Source organism: Hippichthys cyanospilos, chromosome 6 (genome assembly GCF_059441005.1).
Source record: "Hippichthys cyanospilos isolate Australia breed blue-spotted pipefish chromosome 6, RoL_Hcya_1.0, whole genome shotgun sequence".
Classification (NCBI taxonomy): domain Eukaryota; kingdom Metazoa; phylum Chordata; class Actinopteri; order Syngnathiformes; family Syngnathidae; genus Hippichthys; species Hippichthys cyanospilos.
Window position 1 is genome coordinate 1,634,231 of NC_142374.1, and position 19,761 is coordinate 1,653,991.

The following is a 19,761-nucleotide window of genomic DNA, read 5'->3' on the forward strand; positions in this document are numbered from 1 at the left end:
GTAAACAACACTCTTTTTCTTGATTGCCAATCTTGTTTTTGGCGAGATCAAAACAAACATAGTGGACGAAGGTGTCGGAATGTTCATGAAGTGGTCATGTTATGTTGAATAAAAGAGTAGATGGACGATGATTAATATTTTCCTGTCAAGAAACAATGCGTCCGATAGATGCGGGTTGATTTAAAAGCATTCTTCCTCATCTTCCTCATCAAAAATTATGCATCTAGGATGCAGGGACACAGGCAAATGAGAGCATTGCTACATTCCTCTCACACGGGAGTCACAAATTCATAATTAAAGAACTGTGAGTTGCTCCCTAGCAACTTATTCAAATCACCAGGGGATGCTACTAATAAAACTAAAAATGCCCACTTTGGCATCAGTCATTTTGACCTGGCAAAGGAATGTGTTTGTTTTTTTTTTAGTTAAAAAAAAAAAAAAAACATGGCTCTCCATATCTTTTATCGACCCACGGTTAAGTACCATTTAAGTTATAGTTTTCAAATTTGGAACCATGTAAGAATAAAATGGATAAATAAAACATACTGTACATTCGCAACAATACAATAACAAAATGTGTGTCTGTGTGTGTGTGTTTGTGTATGTGTCTGTGTGTGTGTGAGTCCAGCGCATGCGAAGATTGTTTGTGTTTTGCCTTAAACGTCTCCCACAAACTGATACGGGGAACGTTCAACTGGGAACAAATTATGTTACTGTGTGAAAATTTTGTCCAAATTTCCATTTTATTCTTGCAAAGTTTCCAATTTAAAGACTATTAAATATATGGTACTTCCCCTTGGGTTGATAGAAGATGATGGTGATGATGATGATGATGATTATTTATTTATTTATTTTTTTTTAACAGAACCAGACAAACATGCTTGATTGCCAGGTCAAAGAGACATGAATGCCCGCGGTCAAAAAAGACTGTTGGCCACGGAGCCAGCAGTGGCGGAGCTAGAATTTTATCCTTAAGGTGGCCAGGGGTTGGCCAAGGCTATTTCAGGGGGTCCACAGACTATAACAATGAATTTGTTTCCCGACTTATCAACTGCAATCGTGTCAAATGTTGAAATGTACATACTAAGCACACAGGACATGAGATTTAAGTATATGTAATTTGCAGTTTATTAACAATGCAGAAAATGTAAAAAACAACTTGGTAACATTTTTTTCAAAAATAATATTATTTTTGAGAAAAATTGTGAAAATGCACCAACTCTTTCATAGTTACTCACACAATGCCCCCCAACCACACACACACAAACACACACACACACACACACACACACACACTTACAAACACACGCACACACACACACACACACACACACACACACACACACACACGTTGGAACATGTGATGCATGCGCGAGCAGCGCCACGGTCTGTTGCACGTCTCACCTTACCCGTATTGTTTGTTCGCAATGTATGTTTTTATCTACGAAACGTTCAACCTTTTAATTTCTTAAATTGTAACCGTGTACGCTACAAAATGAAGTTGGACTCAGTCGTTTTACTGTCAGTCTTGACCACTCTTTTAATTGATCTCGCCAAAAACACAGCTGGCCACAACTCAAACTTCAATGATGGCCAAGCGAACCGCATCACCGACAAATGGGAATATCTGCTAAATCTCAGACCACCTCCTGCACTTACTCACTTTGTTGCTGTCACTCCATGTCGCTAAAAGTAAGAACTTTTAAGCAAGGAAACACGGAAAGAAAGGCGGAGTCCGGGAGCTGATTAAAAGGCATCCTTACTGACAACCACTTCCATCAATTATGCTCGGTAATTTCCAAAGTTGGACGAGCTGCGGGCCAGCAGCCAGTATCTCTCGGACTACCGGAATTCATGCCTCATCTGCCTGACAGAGAGCTGGCTCACGATGCAGATCCTGACTCATCAATTGACCTAGAGGGATTCACGCTTGTGAGAATGGACTGCAATGAAAACAAGTACCGTTATCCGCCACACATAACAACAAAGCACAAAGTTTGCACAAAGGACATCAAATTGCTTTCACTTGGCCTGAGGTCCTATCACTTGCTGAGGGAAATACACCAAATCAGATTTTTCCTTGTGTATATTGCGCCCTCAGCCAACACACAAGCCGCGGCAACTCTGCTTCATGAAGTCGTGTCTCAGGCAGAGACAGATGCCCCTGATGCTTCTAATTTTATAATGGGAGATTCTAACCTTTGAAGCTTAAAGGAGCTTTTACCTATGTACCAGCAATATGTTTCTTACCCCACCCGCGATAAAGCCTGCCTTGATCAATTCTATGGTAACAAACCAGATGCATTTTACATGAAAGCATTACCCAGTCTAGGGAACTCTGACCATAATATGATTAAACTAAGTCCAGTTTATGTGCCTAGGCTCAGGCACGAAGTGAAAAAAATTGATGTTAAATGTTGGACAGCCACTGCGACTAGTGCACTTCAGGACTGTTTTGCCAGCACTGGGATGTAATAACGGACAGAACAGATAATATCTGTTAATAATATCTGTAGCCAACATAAGTTATCACATCAAGCTCCTGCCGGTTTGCTGTGCCCCGTCCCATTCCGCATCGTCCTTGGTCACATTTATTGCTTGACTTCCATTACCGGTCTGCTTCCATCCGACAGCAACATGGTCATCATGTCTGTAGTTGACCAGTTCAGCAAAATGGCCCATTTTGTTCCCCTCTCGAAACTTCCCTTCACAAAGGAAATGTCACAACTCCTCATTAACCATGTTTTCCGCCTACATGGACTTCCCCTTGATATGGTGTCTGACAGGGGTCCTCAATTCAAGGTGGTCTTTTGGAAGGAGTTTTGCCGGTTCATCTCTGCTACTGTCAGCCTGTCCTCTGGGTTTCAACCGAACACTGATGTTCAAACGGAGAGAGTAAATCAGGAGCTGGAAACCGCTCTTCGGTGCCTGGCATCACGAGACCTATTCTCCTGGTCGGCCCAGCTCCAGTGGTTGGAGTATGCCCACAACACCCTGACCAGCTCTGCCACGGAGATATCCCCTTTTGAATGCGTTCAATGCTACCAACCCCAATTGTTTCAGGCTCTAGACATCGATGCTCCTTGTCCGTCTGCACCTCACTTTCGTTCGGCGATGTTGCCGGACATGGGCTTGAGCCTGCTCACCCCTTTCACGTGCCGTAATCTTACACACTAACTGCCAATAGGCAGTGTACCCTGGCTCCGGCGTACCAAGCAGGCCAGAAAGTCTGTTTGTCCACTAGGGACCTGCCCCTACGAGTGGAGTCCAATAAACTTGCACCCAGTTTCACCCAGTTTCACCCTTTCCCATCCAGAAAGTGCTGGGCCCTTCGACTGCACGCCTCACCCTGCCTTGCTCCATGCACGTTCACCTCAGCTTCCATGTCTCCCGAATCAACCCTGCATTGTACAGCCCTCTAGTTCCTGCACTTCCCCATCCTCCGCCTCCTTGGATGATTGATGGGGGTCCTGTATACGCTGTCCGGCAGCTGCTCTGATCCTGTCATCCGGGGAGGGGTCTCCAATACATGGTCGACTGGGAGGGGTATGGTCCTGAGGAGCGGATGTGGATCCCGTCCCACCAGATCATGGATCCCCCCCTTGATAGCTGATTTCCATTGGCTTCACCCAGACCAGCCATCTAGGTCTTCAGGGTCACATGGGGTATTCTGGCACATTGCCTGCTCTCCCGCCCATGGTGGTTCCCCAACCGTTGACCTCTTCCGCCCACCCAGTGGTAATCCTGGGACGTCAGGAGCCGTCCCTTGATGGAGGGGTTCTGTCACAGTCCTCCAGTCCTGCCACCTCATTTCTAGCCTCACCACACCTGCTCAACCCTCCTGCCCATCACCCTTAAACAGCAACAGCTGCTGCTAATCACCTCAGTATATAACCCGGTCTATTCCTTGCCGCCCCTGCCAGATTGTCTCTGTCGCCGAGCTTTCCAGTATTCATACCTGTCTGATTACCCGTACCTTGACTCTGCCCGTTCTCGACCACCTTCCTGCCTATTGATTATTTTCGCCGGCCTGTGTTTTGAACTAGTCTGCCTCCAACTGCCAGCCTGCCGATTCTACAAGTACCCTGTGTCCCATTCCCGTTTGCCCTTAGCCGCCCGATGCCCGCCACCATCCGATTTCTCCCAATCCTGGCGAACCATCGCAGCAGTCCACCCTGCCAATTTTCAAGCCAGCTGGGATCCGCTTACAAATAAAGAAACATTAACTGCTCTTACCTGTCTTCAGGCCCTCCCTCTCGCCCCAATGACATGTATTGTTTAACTTTGTTACAAAACACTTTAAAACATGCTCTACTTCCAATAAATTTGGAGCAATTAAGTTGTATTTTGACGAATAAGTCGACATCATATTGCAAGCATACTTGTCCAGCTGAATTTTACCATTTTGTAATGAAGGAAAAGGGAAGGGCAAACATCAAATTAACCAAGAAAAAAAAAATCCCTGTTTTCTGAAATAGCTCATTGCAAGAAAAGATATTTGTTGTGATGTTGGTTAGACTTTGTGGGCCTAAACTTTGTTAAGTCAATTAATTCCTACAGCAGCGCATATCACTGGACTGAGAACAAAACCTCAGATGTCACAGTTAAGGGAATTTTTGTCACGGGGGTGCGTGGCGGGTAGGAAGGCTGGGGTGGTTGCAGAGGTGGAGGACCCAAAAGCAGGGAGGCTTCGATGCAGTGGCTTCATGTAATCCATATTTATTGACTCGACAAACGGGAACAAAAGCGGGAAAAACAGGACGGCAAAAACTCGAACTAAGGGCGCAGGCAGGCTGGCAAAACAGAAAACAAACACTACGGGCAGGCTACCAGGAAAACACGGGGCTGACCGACGACGGGAGAGACACGACAATGCGACAATATGACAATGATCCGATAAGGGCTGTAACGGAAACTAGGTTTAAATACATTCACACACTAATCAGAAATGCACAGCAGCTGGGCAGGGACAATAGGCAAAGGGAGCGGAATGGAGGACACGAGGGGCATGTAACACGGACAAGTGGACTAAATCAAAACTAACGCAGGGAGACACAAGAGAAGCAGAAGCAGGAACTATATACGTAAACAGAAAGGAACAGAACCCCTCAAAATAAACCCACAACCCAAAATCCAACAAACCATGACAATTTTATGCATTCAAAATTGTATATTATTGTGCAGTTCATACCTATTGTTTTATTTATTTATTTTTTAACTTTTTTTCTGGCCATTTTCCGGATCTGTGAGCATTCCTCCAGTGATTCACGACTTATGTCACAAATAATGAGACTGTACTGTGTCCACATTTTAATTATTGATTTTTGTATATTTTTTTATGCTATGCAGTGCTGTCCAGTCTCTAAGTAACAATCAACCTTCCAGTATACGTTAGGTTTAGCTTACAATTTAAAATAATAGTCACCTGAATTTAAGCCAAAGTTCACATTCAAACATCCATCCTCAACACTATGTATTTTATCAAGAAGTTGGCAAAGCATTTTATAGAAAGTTGACTGCCCTATCTCACAATGACACAAGGACATGTTCATTTACACATTCATTTACTTGTGAAATATGAAAAAAATGATTTTGAGAAAGGGACCAGCTTTTTCATTTAATTCATGGTTATTTGTTGTTTGTGTGAATTGTTTTGAGGTATGAATGTCCAGTTTTGCAGATTTCAAGAATGAGTCAAGAACTCAAAGCCACTAAGATAAACTGTAGTAAGGATGAACAACCTCCTAACTTTAATTTATATGACTCTATGTGAAACTATCAAAATATGGAGGACTGAGAGGACTGCCAAAATTCAATAAATACAGAAAATGTACCATTCAATCATTTAACAAAAGTGTCATTACATAATTAAATGTTTCATTTATTGATTTAATGTCATTAATGAAATTATTTTTTTTTATTATTTCATTAAACGTTTCATTAATTTAAAAAAAAATCAAGGTTTCATTAAATGTGTCATTATTTAAATGACCATATATAATTGTTTATCTATTTAATTAATTATCTGTCAAACTCACTCCAAAGTTGGCAGTGGCAAAGCCTGTTTAGCTCAAATCCCGCCCAATCCAATGCTTTGGTGTAAAGTGGTTGGAAACTAAGCGGCTACGATGAAGGAGAACTTTCCTAAGCTTTCAAGTGGGTGAGGTAGAGACAGAGGTGTGCCGTCAGCAAGGCCTTCTCTGCTGGCCTAATATAACCTGACATTTTCAGAACTAGAATAAACTATAATACTAGTAATAGCTATAATAAAAGTAAATTTTATTTTAAATGTATGTTTACTAATTATATATATATATTTTATAAATAAATGTATTCTCCATATTCCGTTCTTTTCCTGTCATATAACCATTTGGTTACGATCCTTCAAGTGCTGTAGCTTTATATTAGCGTTTTTAGCCAATTAGAATTCAGCTAACTTGTGTCAACAGGCTGTATGAAATCTGCCTTTGCCCGAAGCGCTAGGACATTTGCTTCAACAGTTGTGGGCCTCCTGTGCCGTGTGCAAAGACACATGTAAACGGGCCCATGTTTTTAATAAACTGCAGCAATAGCCAATCGAGTCATATGATCGCCATCTAGAGTTCTCACATTGAACGTGACGTCACTGGATGCTCACTGCAGGAAGGCAGTGCTACAATGTATTGTTCCACCATATTTAACATTGGAAGTAGTTAAATAAAGTTATCTCAAAAGGAAAAATAACATGTTGCTCAACCATGAGTAACCATGAGGCATAACGTACTGTACATCAAGGCTAGGCCTGCGGACATTTAGCAGAAAATTCTAATCTACTCGCGTTTTTTTTTGTTTGTTTTATCCCACAATGGCTGAAGAAGAACAAAACAGAAATTGGACCGAGGCGACTTTCAGCATTGGCGTCCATGTCAATACAACAGGAGTTATTATTGGAAATAAAACGCAGAAACTCGACAAGCATTGTTATTGAAGTCTTTTTGAGGAAAGAAAGAAGAATGGATTCGTATTGAAATACCGTAAGTTCTGGACAACTCTTTGGGTGAGTCAAACATTTTATTTATTTTATCATTTGTATTATGTTTTCGTAATTTAATTCATTCTTATTCAATTAGTGATAAAGAAATAAAATGATGTTCTCATATTAAATTGGGATTCTGCGATTAGCGTACTATCTTGTTAAAGCTTACCTGTTTTTGGTGTCACGTTCTGTCTGGGTTTTATTTTGTGGAGTTTGAGTTATTTCGGTTTTGGGTTCATGTTTGTCTGGCGTCTGACGTTAGTGTAATTTGTGTCACCTGTCATGAGCGTGTTCCAGCTCTAGTGTCTCCTCCACAGTGCCTCTCATTCCATCCAGTTATTTCGTGTTTGAGTCATTTTTGTCCTTTAAATTGCCAATTTAGTTATTTAGTTGTCTAATGTCTATGTTTAACCTCCCTATATTTACCGTCCACAGCACTTGTGCCAGTTCCACAAATTCCCTGTCTCACTGTCGTCGTTCACCCCGTGAGTTTGGTTTTGGTTTTATATTTCTGTTGTTACTTTTGACTGCGTTTTTTTCGTGTTTCGCCCAGCTTTTGCAAGTAATAAATATTTTTGTTGAGCTCATCTCGAATCCTGCCTCTGCATTTTGGATCCAGCTTCCCACCCCCGTCACCAACATGCCGTGCCGATAAGATACTTGGTGGACTTCATGAAACTTTGTGGACAAATAATGTAAAATATTATTATTTAAAGTTTGGCACTATCCCGTATAATTATAAGTTTTAATTGCTGATACGGGTTTATTGATGTTTAAATGCTTTGGAACATAAGCTGTGTAGCCCAGTAATGCGTAGGTGTGTGCATGTGGGGTCAATCACTAGGCCTTAGTGTGAAATGCATGGACTGCCACTGGGTAGCGATATTTTAGACCTTGCTGACTATGTGAAAGCAGGGCCTGCACAAAATGATTTTAGATAACATAAAGTGGCGGAATGTGTTGGAGTTGTTTCCGCACATTCCAATCACGACATTAACCCAACAGTGACAGAGGAAGTACTCCACATTGGTTGGGTTGTCTTGGCTTGAAGTGCAGGGTAAACAATCAGAGACCACCCATCAAACTGTAATGGGAGAGTTTGACAGATAAATGAATTCATGATTTGCTGCAACACGGAACCTTGAAATAATTATTTCAATAGATAAAACATTATATATACGGTAATATATATATATATATATATATATATATATATATATATATATATATATATATATATATATATATATATATATATATATATACGGTAATTTAATTAAAGAGATTTTAATGAAACATTGATTTAATTAATATACATTTAATTCATTAATGGAACATAAGTAATTCATTACATTTTTATTTAATTATTGTATGTTACATTTATTTATTGAATTTTGACACTCGGTCCTCTAGATAAAAACAGTACAACGGGCTTGTAGAAATTAGTGAAGTGGCAAAAATGTGTGCTTGAAGCACACCGAAAAACCTGCAAACATTTGTGATTGTCAACAGTTCATGAAGGACTGAATGGTGAACATTTGCCAAGACAAGAATGGATTTGCCATGAAATTACAAACGAAACCTGGCGCAGGTCCCGTAATTGCATCGGATGGAGAGGCCATAGCCGTAAGTATGTTAGCTTTTTTGTACAGAAATGAAACCATATGTGTTGCATGAATTCATACAGCACATTCATGACTCTTTTGATGTGGCATTGTTCTTCTGCTACTAGCAACTTCTTTCTCAATGTAAAGTACTGTTTACATCTACCTTTGAGTTTCTTGACATTGTGAAATCACAGTTTTGTTGAGGCTGATAGGTTCTTCATGAAGGGGATGCTGCAGCACATGGTGAGAGTTGTGGTTTCAGTGAACGAGACATGGGACCTCCTGGTTACAAATGTTACTACCAAAAAAACTCTTATTTCAATAGAAATTAAATCGCTAATGTGCCAAAAGGTAAGAATTCACCATGTATATGCTTATGTTTATATATTAACGTCCCGCAGGAACGTAAATTTATGCATATGAATTACTTTTAGCACATTGGCAATTTAATTCCTTATGACATATGAGTTTGTTTTGGTACAGACATTTCTAACCAGGATATGAATCATTCTGTTAACTGAAGCCGCGCCTCTCACTAATGGCTGCTGTTCTCCCTACATCGATGTTTGAAAGCCGACCGGCGAAAGATTCAGCCATCCTGAACGCTTGTCACAAGGCGCTGGAGCCTATCCCAGAGGAGTGAATGAAGGATCCAAACACAGGCTTGGATTCAAGAGCCAACAAAGCAAAACATGTATCAAGAGAACGCACAGTTAACACCCGCTCCTCATATTAAATCAATCCTCTTCAGAAAGCAAAACAGTTCCGCCCACAGGTGAATCATCTACTTTAAATGTTCATTGTCCGGCTGGCCCTGTGGTCCCTTGTACACATTTTCCCCACTTTGACATTTTCTACAGTAAATGTGTAATTAATATATTAAACATGGTGGGGGATCGAACCCACAGCCTTTCAGCTGGGAGATGACCACTCTACCACCAAGCCATGTCGCCCCGAGCCATGTAACATGGTTAAAAGCTCTAAAAAGTTTAAATTCCATGATAGGGGCCCATAAATAATTGTAACAAAAGCATACAGAATTAAATTGCTGGATAGCTTGCTGAAATGTTTTTTCATAACTATTATTATGTTCATACAGTAATTGTGATATATTTAAGATATCTTGATATACTATCAATACATTGTTCCACTTTAAGAAGACTGTCAGCACATTTACTTCTCAGTAAATGCCAGAGCTATTTTACATCTGAATATAACTTGTATAGGCAGGATCACCCAGAAGATTGAGAATCACTGTAAAGTAAAACAAAAACAAATACAGACTCGAACAACACTATTTGTTTGCTGACACTCACCTCAAATTTGCCATGGAAGACAACATCTTGCAAAAAATGTGGAATCTGCTGCACTGAAGTTCCTGAAAGTTCTGAAACCTTTGCCTCATCGCTCATTGTCAGGAGTGACACTGATGTATTGAAAAGGAATAGAAAGATGAATAATCCTGGATAGTCCTTCTTCTTTCTGTTGTCGGCTAGTTGAAATGTTTCATCTTCAGGAATCAAATTCTCCTTAAGGATGCCAATTGATCACTTGTCTTTCTTTAAAGTTCACTACCTACTGCTGTTTTTGTCTGATTCTGTCACCATGTGGAGCGACTGTGAGGACCCACAAGCTTTGCTACTTGAGAGGCTGAATTTGAGCCAACATCTAAACTTAGACAACCATAAAACTCTTGTGAACACAGGGCAAACTCCCTCACTTCCTGTCAATCTCCCCCTCAACAGAATCCACTGTAATATCAACCACCCCCACACTTGCTCTCTTACTCTACTTGCAAAAGTGGATATAAATTGCTGTCAACTGTGATTCAAGCATTATGAAGAAATACAAACCCACTAGATACAGTAAATGTTAAAAAATATCCACCCATTTACTCTTGAGTCATAGGATGCTGATAAATGTGGCAACACACATTAGTGTACAGTATATTCTATTCAACTTTTCATTTCTTCATATAATCTTGACTTATTCCGGGGAAGTAATTGAGAAAAGTTAACATTTACAATGCTGGCCTGACTATAATAAGCAGAGTAAAAAAACACAAACAACTTATGACTGAGTAAAAATTAAAGCAAAATAAAAACAAATAGCTTACAAAGATAAACTGTACACAGTGATTACATAATGCACTGACTGCATTTATAAACATATAAAATAGGAAAATACTCATATTTGTGATCATTTGTATCACAACTGATCTTTGATGTAGCAAGTAAAACACAGTGGGGATATAGTGCAATTTGAGGTTTAAGTAAAACGGTGAATTTGAACAATGAAACTGATCTGTATTACATTTTGCTTCACGTTTTAAGAGTTGAAACTTAAGAAGGTAATACAATTGTAAAAACTTAAAATACCCAACATTTGTGCTCGTTGTGTCATGGCCAAATTGATCAAAATGATCTCATAGTTTCTAGGATTATTTATTACCTTATCGTTTCTATCTATCTATCTATCTATCTATCTATCTATCTATCTATCTATCTATCTATCTATCTATCTATCTGTCTGTCTGTCTTTATCTCTCTCTCTCTCTCTCTCTCTCTCTCTCTCGCTATCCATCCATCCATCCAAAATCACATCTGAGAAATTACGAAGGAAAACACACAAAAAAATAAATCACCCAAAAGCAAAGTCAGGCAAGAACAAAGGAAACACCCTTAGCACAGGATTGGCCAGTGCTACACAGCAAACACACCAAGCGGAGAAAAGGAAAAAACAATGCAATAGAATCAGAACATGTAAAAATCATGGTCTCAAGCATAGAAATCAAAAACAAAGCCGATAACACCTAAATGATTGACTTGGAGAAAAAAACATCGACCCAGGCATATTTGGATGAGACTCGCCCTTCTAACTAGCAGCGTATGACTGACTAGAAATGTACTGTAGCCTATGTATTTGTTCCCTAAAGTAATTATTTTCACTTTTATCCTAAACCATAGTCTAATTATATGTGTATTCTGTTTATTCACTCGATGGATGGTTCACTAAACTGAAAAACAAAAACAAAAACAAACCTTTTATAAATCCTGTCATATGCAAGAGAGCAGGGTAATAATAAACATATTCATATATTCATCTTTGATTAGAGCAGGGGTTTTCAAACTTTTTGGAGACAGGGACCCCATTTAGAAAGCACATTTTATAAGGACCCCAATTGCAAATGTTTGCCAAGATAAAAACAAAACCAAAGAAAAATTAAGCCAAATATAAGTGTCCTTTTTTTCAGCAACATATTCAATTTGACAACAAGTTCTATTTGTTACTTATCAGCTATACTGAAGTTTAGAAAATAAAATGTGTAAATTGCACACCCCCTCTTAACAAACAGGATCAATTTCGCCTCAAAAGGTTGTTGCCAATTATTCAGTTAAAAACAGCACAAGTTTTGCTAGCTTCATCACCTTGTTAGCAAGCAATTGTTGAAACAAAATGCATTTTGACAAATTTCAAAACCATAACATTTTTAAAAATATATGAAACTGGTTGAATGGGTTGCTTTATTGAAGAGTCATAAATACTTTCACAATTTATTATGAAATTAAATGTCTTCTATCCAGGTCAGGGGTCTGCAACCTGCTATTCCAGACTCACATGTGGCTCTTTCATCCTTATGTTGAAACTAACTGTGGATTGGGAAAGTAAATAATGCTTGGATCAGATCGACTAAGTGGACAACACAGCAAGCATTGCATTTGTATTGCAGTCAATGAAGTTTGTGCGATCGGGTGATAAAACAACATCTATAAGAAATATTTGGTGCGGCGGGACATGAAACATGACGCGGGACAGCCAATCAGTTTTGGGAAGGTAAAAACAAGAAACGAAAATATAGTGCGGCCTTCCTGATTAACAGCACACATTTTCAATGTAGGATATATCTGATAATTCAATTAAAAACTAAAGTGCTTGAAGAATTCGTCAAGCAAAATAAATGTCATCTTAATGGCCCTGCGTGTGAACAAGGATGGACTCAAACTTTGCTTCAATCTTCTAGTTTTTTTCTTGAAACAAAGAAGGTAACAACCTTGGTAACCACGAACACCAATAAAAGCTATATGACCAACGGAGAAAGTAAACAGGAAATACAGAGTGGCTTTCCTGATTAAAAGTAGATATTTCAAAATATGATAACACAGGTAAGTAAACAATATAAACCAGAGCGCTTGAAGAATACTTAACACAGAATAAATCTCATCTTGTTGCCCTTGTTTGTGAACACATGAATTCAGACATCAGTTTGGTCTGCTTGTTTCTTTTAATAAAAATAATGTGGTACAATAATGTGGTGCTGTAAGTAACTCCTCTGGCCGCTAAAATCCAAATGATTCCATCTGCTTCCATCCTCCCATCCTCCCGTTTATAGTTTTGTAAGAATATGTAAGTATTGTTTGATTATATATATATATATATATATATATATATATATATATATATATATATATATATATATATATATATATATATATTTACAGTAGCAGTCCGTGAGTTTCACACGTACGCCTTCTGTGATGTCAGACTCTCGAATAAATACCCCCCATGCGTTCGCTGTTCCACTGTCAGATTCGCCACATCACGGATTTTATTTTCCCACTACGTGGATTCGCGACATCGTGGACGTTTTTCCATTCCGCGAATTCACGACTTTGCGGACGTTTTTTTTTTTTATTACATATGTTTATTTATTATTAAGTGAAATATGTCGCTTCAGCGACCCGTAGCTGCGGCCATGGCCCGCTATTTGGGAGTGAACAAATCCATCGTTCCCTAAATTAAGAAGGACGAGGCGAACATTAGGAAGACGGCTGCCATCACCTTTGAGAATTCAGCGAAGCCAGTAGTTACCAATGCGACTTCCGGACTGTTATTTTTCCTCATATTTATTTATTATTTGTTCAATTTGGAATGTGGTCTGCACAGGAGGTGGACAGAGTAAGAATTTCACTGTGTAGTTTTGTGCAACAATGTGAAAATAAATATCTTTGCATAGTGAACCCCTTTCCTTTGAAGTCTTGCGTAGCTGCCGTCATATAAATAGCGACTGGTGAATTAAAGTGTAATCTGTATATGATCAAAGTTGATTACAATGGAGAGTTCATACTTGAAATACCATTTTATTCTAAAAAAAATCAAATAAAAGACTTTCTCAACGGTGTCTGTTTCTCTGTCTTTGCCTCTGGCCTGTGTTTTGACAACAATGTGTGCCGGGGTGTGTTTCGTGAGTTACAGAGTACGCCCCTGTGGAGTTTTGATCTACCCACATCCCACAGGGACGTTCGTGTTAATCATAAAGCGCACCCACAGCAAAAGGCGCACACACACACACACACACACACACACACACACACACACACACACACACACGCACGCACGCGCACACACACACACACACACACACACGCACACGCGCACACACACACACACACATTGTTGAGGCAGAAAGAGACACAGTAAGGAGCAGACGTTTGCCAGACCGTTGGACATGTCTTAACTAGATTTCTTTGATAACAAAATGGTATTTCAAGTGTAAACTTTCCATTGTAATAATCTTTGATCATGTACAGATTAGACTTTAATTCACCGGTCCCTATTTAATTTGGGCCACTGCTAGTATGGCCGCAGCTGCGCGGCCATACTTTCGTTTAATCATAACTTCTTTGTGCTCTATATCTAAATACTTGGTCAAAAATATATGCATGCCGAGGGGAAAATTAAAAGAATTGCGGCGCCGTGCGTTCAACTCTATGTGCGCTTTATAATCCGGTGCACCTTATATATGACATTTTTTAGAAACTCAGCCATTCATTGATGGTGCGCTTTATAACCCGGTGCGCCTTATAGTGCGGAAAATATGGTATACATAGTCAGTGGGCCCCCGTGTTACGAGATTAATCTGTGAACACACCACACAGAGGCGACAGGGTTGGATGAAGTGGTTCACTCTACTGAGAATGAGAGGTACACAGCAAACGACACTTTGTTTAAGACCCTCCACTGTTATATGGTGTCACAGCAGAAAACTAGGCTGACTGCGTCTAGTACAAACATCTCTGAATAGTTTACATTTGCATAGAATACATAAATATGTCTCTTTACGATGGGTTTTAGCAATATTCTTTATAACATGTGGTCGTATAGTGGTTTATAACTTAGTTTTAAAACAAGTGCTCCACAATGTAGTCAATCTAATCTGATTTTATCTTGGGGTTTTTTTCCCAACAGCTTCCATTTTGTAGTTTTTATAAAGAAATAAAGTAGGAAATACAGCCAATAGCCAAAACGAAAAAAATAGACTGCACAATGGTACCCTCTAGCGGAACAAAGTAAAACAGGCCACTTGAGTGGTCTCAAATGGCGCAGATTCAGTGCGATTTGAACTTGAACCATCTTTAACTGAATGAGAGATATTTACAATAATAGTGCAATGACATTTACCTGTGAATGAGTGGTACACAGCACAGGGCACGTTGTTTAAGCCCCTCCACTGTTAAATGGCATCTATAAGGAAGATGACATTGTTTTCATTATAAAAAATAAATATAGTAGCCTACAACTAACGTGAGCAATAAACTTAATATAAACGGCACAGCATGCACAGCATGTCCAATGCTGTCACATAACTGTGTCTCTAACAAGTCTCATGTTAGCCTTTTTAACGTACTTTATAATACTGTACTTTATCAGGGGAGCACCGATCTGTATAACTTAACACAGTAGTAAGCTAGGTTGACTGTGATGAAATTTCGGTTTCCTGACATTTTTATAGACAACCATAGGGGGCGACAAAGTACCGCTCATGCAGGGTCAACTATATGCAGACAGATGAGACGTTCATATTCTGAGCAGGATTTCACTACAATAAGTTATTCTTCTACCCGTATATACATACATACGTATATACATACGCATTTGCTATTTAACAAAGGTTTTATATATATATATATATATATATATATATATATATACAGTATATATAACCTTTGTTAAATGGCGAATGTGTTTAGAACCCCAGGTAAAAACATCAAAATTGGTAGAAAAAATAATAATAGTATAGTAAGTGCTATGTATATTTAATATACATGTATACGATCAGAAAACATCACTAATAAAAAAATATTTACCTTTGAATATTTATTGATTATTTACCTTTGATTGGCGCTTGTTATGCCCATATTCCTTAGTAAGGGTAGCCTAGGTTTCGTATTTCTTCATATTTCTTGATTATCTCCAGCTTCGTTTCCATATAAATTATTTTCTTACTTCTCTCTTTAACATCACGAGCAATCTTGGGACCCATGGCTAACCCATTCAAGTTTGAACTAAGGAGTAAAATGCACTATCAATACTGTTTTGTAACCACTCATAATAGAACAAAGCTTTACCATTCAGCCATTTTGAAACAAGTGAGGCCGACCAATAGCAGATCAGCATTGTATGACACGTTGCAGGGAGGCAGTTGACGGCAACAGAAAATAAGTGCAATTACTTAAAAACGCCTGCAGATGGAGACAAAACAAGACAAATACAGCCTAGAGTCATGACAGCTGTTTTTGTCTCAAAGCAGGGAAAATGCCTTAAAGAGAGCACGAAAAAACTATAACAATCTGTAACTTATAACAGTTAAACTGAATCAGTTCCAAAACACCCGAATTATTGCAATCAGGCCACGGACGCCTGGGGGTCCATGGACTTCACATTAAGAACCACTGGGGTTAGAGCGATTATATATTTGCATTCCATATCATATACATAGGTTTGAAGAATTGCATATCGTCATTGCAATGTCAATTTTAGACTTTGCCTCAAAATGTAAACACATAGAATTAGTAAACTGAGAGCAACTGCCAACAGATCCAAACGGTTCTTCTGACAGGTTATTTGTGTTCAAGAGTATTAGTTTTTGTCAGACTTCCATGAAAAATAAATGTGCCTGAACACATTTTGAACAAGCTTTCATATGAAGGTGACAGAGGCCGCATGCTGCCAACCTAGATGCTTGCTAATGTGTACCACAACCAGAAATGAAAGTGCGTCATGCGTCAGCGAGGAGTCCCCCATATCTTAAAAGTATATGAATATACTGTAGTCTGACATATCTAAATAATCAAAATTATTTGTTTCTCTTCACAGTCACGTCCTATGGTTTGAAAATCGTTTTATTGTGTTTTCTTAAATTTATTTTTTTCTCAGGCATTGTCTTTTTAAACAAAGATAAATAGTATGTTATTGTGAAAATTCAGTGAGTGTCATATACAAGTGTCATATATAAATAAAACATTTATTTACCCAATGAAACAAGGTGTTTATCACACAAATCTTAGTATTGACAGATTCCTGAAATTACTGAAAAAGTTTACATATTATCTAACACAGTGGTCCCCAACCTTTTGATCACCGCGGCCCGGTCAACACCGCGGCCCGGTCAACGCCGGGGGGGGGGGGGGGGGGGGGGGGGGGGGGGGGGGTGCTATCTGCTCTAAAAAACCACATCATCCTTGTCACTACGCCTCAGATTTATATTGATTTATAATGCGGACCGGCGGCGGCGGGGGGCTGCTTTAAAAACCACATCACAAACGTATGGACGGGATATGGTATGGACTTTTTGTCCACTTTCTTTTTAATCGCGAGAGGAGGAGAGGGGAGGGGGCGAGCTTGCTGTGCACTTCACGGTAGATCCGGAAAAAAAGAGTATTGCTGAGAACTTTCACTTTTCTGGGATGTGACAGAGCCAATATTTTCACCGACAGCACCTTTATTCTTTGCGGCAATACTCGCCTGCCAAAAAATAAAAGTTTCAATGTTGCAATCGAGTGGCCGAGACCGTGCTAAATATTGTGCTGAGAATGCTGTGCTATCATTAGCTTAGCACAGTAACTACGGTTCAACAGCTGTTAAGTGAAGCAAACGCTGCACGTACCAATTGTCCTAAGTTCTCGCTTCCGCCTTTCGACAAGCCAGGTGAGTGCTCTTGCTTGGCTCTGTTTCGTATTGAAAGCTCAGCTGGCCGTGTTGGATCGCTCCCGGTGACCGCAAAGCGGCCGCCATGATTCATTCCTGCCCCCTGTGTGAGCCGTTGAATGTTCCCGAAGTTGATTGGCTGTGGCGACTCGAAATGCGGAAAAAGTAAATAAAAACTAACTTCGCTCGAAAGGTGCTTCTCGTGACCGCGCGCGGCCATTTGCGTCGCTCCATTCGCGTCTATTACATCGCAAGACGTGCATTCACGCCCAGTCACGCGAACTCCATTGACTACAATACAAAACGCTCCGCTTGTTCGCCTCGTTCGCGTTCCGTGCACGCGTACCATTAAACTAAATCATCTCCAAAACATTATTTCGTGTGCAGCCCACACGGCCCGGTACAAGTTGATCCACGGACCGGTACCGGTCCGCGGACCCGGGGCTGGGGACCACTGATCTAACATGTAAATGTAAATTGCCGACTGGAAAGTACCCCTAAGTGGGAAGAATTGCAAAGGATCATATTTTTCTTTAGGCCCGAGCAGTTTTATTTTTCCTAAATCAAAATGAAGTTGATTTAGGCAATGTTATAAGCTTTTCAAATCGCAGCTGCTACAAGAAAAAGAAAGTTTTATTTAGCTGCTGACATTATTTCTTTGATTCAGGGTTTCTGCAATATCAGGTGAAGATGTTAACTATATTATATGATGAGCTATTAATATTGTAAGAATTTCATTGTGTGGTATTACCATGCATAGACAATAAAACTCTTGATTGTTCATTCGGAAGTAAGGATCCTCATGTATGTCACATTACAGTATAGTACAGGCTTCCAACTTAATGACTCTTTTTGAATCTAAAAACCTTGAACACCATGATAAATGCTGCCTGCAATATGTGAGTTTATTGAAAACTGAAACTATCTTTGATTCATCAACAGGTGCTTCTTGAGCATCAACCTTGAAAGGTTCAAAAGCAAAGAAGCGTACAGGCATCAAACCTCGTGTCAGCACTTTGCTAAGAAAAATTACAAACTTTGAGTGGCGTCGGTTATTGAAGCAGCATGGAGTTCATTCTCCAGATTAGTTCTATTGCGCCCCTCCAGACCGCCAGAGGTGGCGCTAAAAGCACAGAATAAGCCTGCGCGCAAGCGCAACACAAGAATGCATACCATCATACATAAAACATCATGTATATGACACCGGGGGACATGAGGGATTGTCACCCGGTAGTCTGTTTCTCAGAACCTTCTCGCGCATTGGTTTGCATACCTTATGAGTACCGCGCTTTTTGCGGCTTATTTATTTATTTCCTTTCGTCGCTTGTAGCCCGTTGACTGTGTCAGTCAGGGTTGCGGTTTACACTCCGCCCCCCGGTGGCTGCTACGCTTGTGTTGGTTTATCCTCGTTTGATTGTGCAACATTTTCTGTGGCTTTGCTTGACGGGGTGAGTTGTTTTGTTTTTATTTGTGTGCTATCACTTTCTGTGTTTCCTCTTTTGTGATTTTTAAAAACCTTTTTACGTTGTTTGCTATTTCGGTGTTAATACTTGGTTACATGTGCCTTTCATGGTGTTCACGGCCTGACGTGTGGACTCACCATAAAGTTGGGCTTCGTTTTTGCCTGGCTGTGAAGTTTCCGCGGCTGTTTGTGTTGCCTGCTCACCAGCCAGCTTGTTGTGTCTTGGCTGCATCTGTTATCCTTCCTCGCCCAATATCCTCCTGTGCTGCATCACTTGCGTTTCACACACGATCTTGGCTGTTGCTATTGTCCATCTTCCACTGTACCGGCTGCGTTACGCACCTATTGCGGTTTTTATGACATTCTTATGACGTTCTCGGTCCCGTATCTCTTGCCTGTCTGCAGCTAACAGCGGTTGCGTCCCACACCAGCTTTTGCCATGACAGCTTTTGTTGCACTGCTCTCTGTTGTAAGGAGGGCTCTGTGCTGTGCTCCACCTGTGGCTCTCGCGTTGTGCTGGCGGACTCACGGGGTGGCTGCTGTTTGCGTTGGCGTGACTCGATGCTCGTTGACATGGTCTCTTTGTCGCATGTCAGTGTGGCTTGGGTGATGTGACCGGCTATTTGGAGTCCAACAAGGCTTCGTCCGTTGCCCCTGCTGTTGAGTTGGCAGTCTCCTTGCTACTTGTTCGC

General features: G+C 40.1%; 2 protein-coding genes and 1 long non-coding RNA gene across 8 annotated transcripts in view; 1 reads left to right on the plus strand and 2 right to left on the minus strand.

Annotated features, from left to right (window-relative positions):
• The window catches only part of plcg2 (phospholipase C, gamma 2), a 209,121-nt gene extending 202,161 nt beyond the window's left edge, over positions 1 to 6,960 (plus strand). Inside the window, exon 33 of the mRNA XM_088418162.1 lies at positions 6,855 to 6,960. Coding sequence (XP_088274288.1) covers positions 6,855 to 6,936 — 82 coding nt within the window. The 3' untranslated portion in view covers positions 6,937 to 6,960. The remainder of the gene's footprint in view (positions 1 to 6,854) is intronic.
• The window catches only part of LOC148421817 (anoctamin-1-like), a 109,169-nt gene that overhangs the window by 84,151 nt on the left and 5,257 nt on the right, over positions 1 to 19,761 (minus strand). The window lies entirely within an intron of this gene.
• On the minus strand, positions 10,772 to 17,773 carry LOC148421818 (uncharacterized). Of its 2 annotated transcripts, none has more exons than XR_015865988.1 (3): positions 17,567 to 17,773; positions 15,082 to 15,144; positions 10,772 to 12,272 (listed from the first exon to the last, which is right to left on the minus strand). It is a non-coding gene; the product is annotated as an uncharacterized LOC148421818 (long non-coding RNA). The 2 variants fall into 2 exon arrangements; XR_015865987.1 differs by lacking the exon at positions 17,567 to 17,773 and adding an exon at positions 15,793 to 16,046.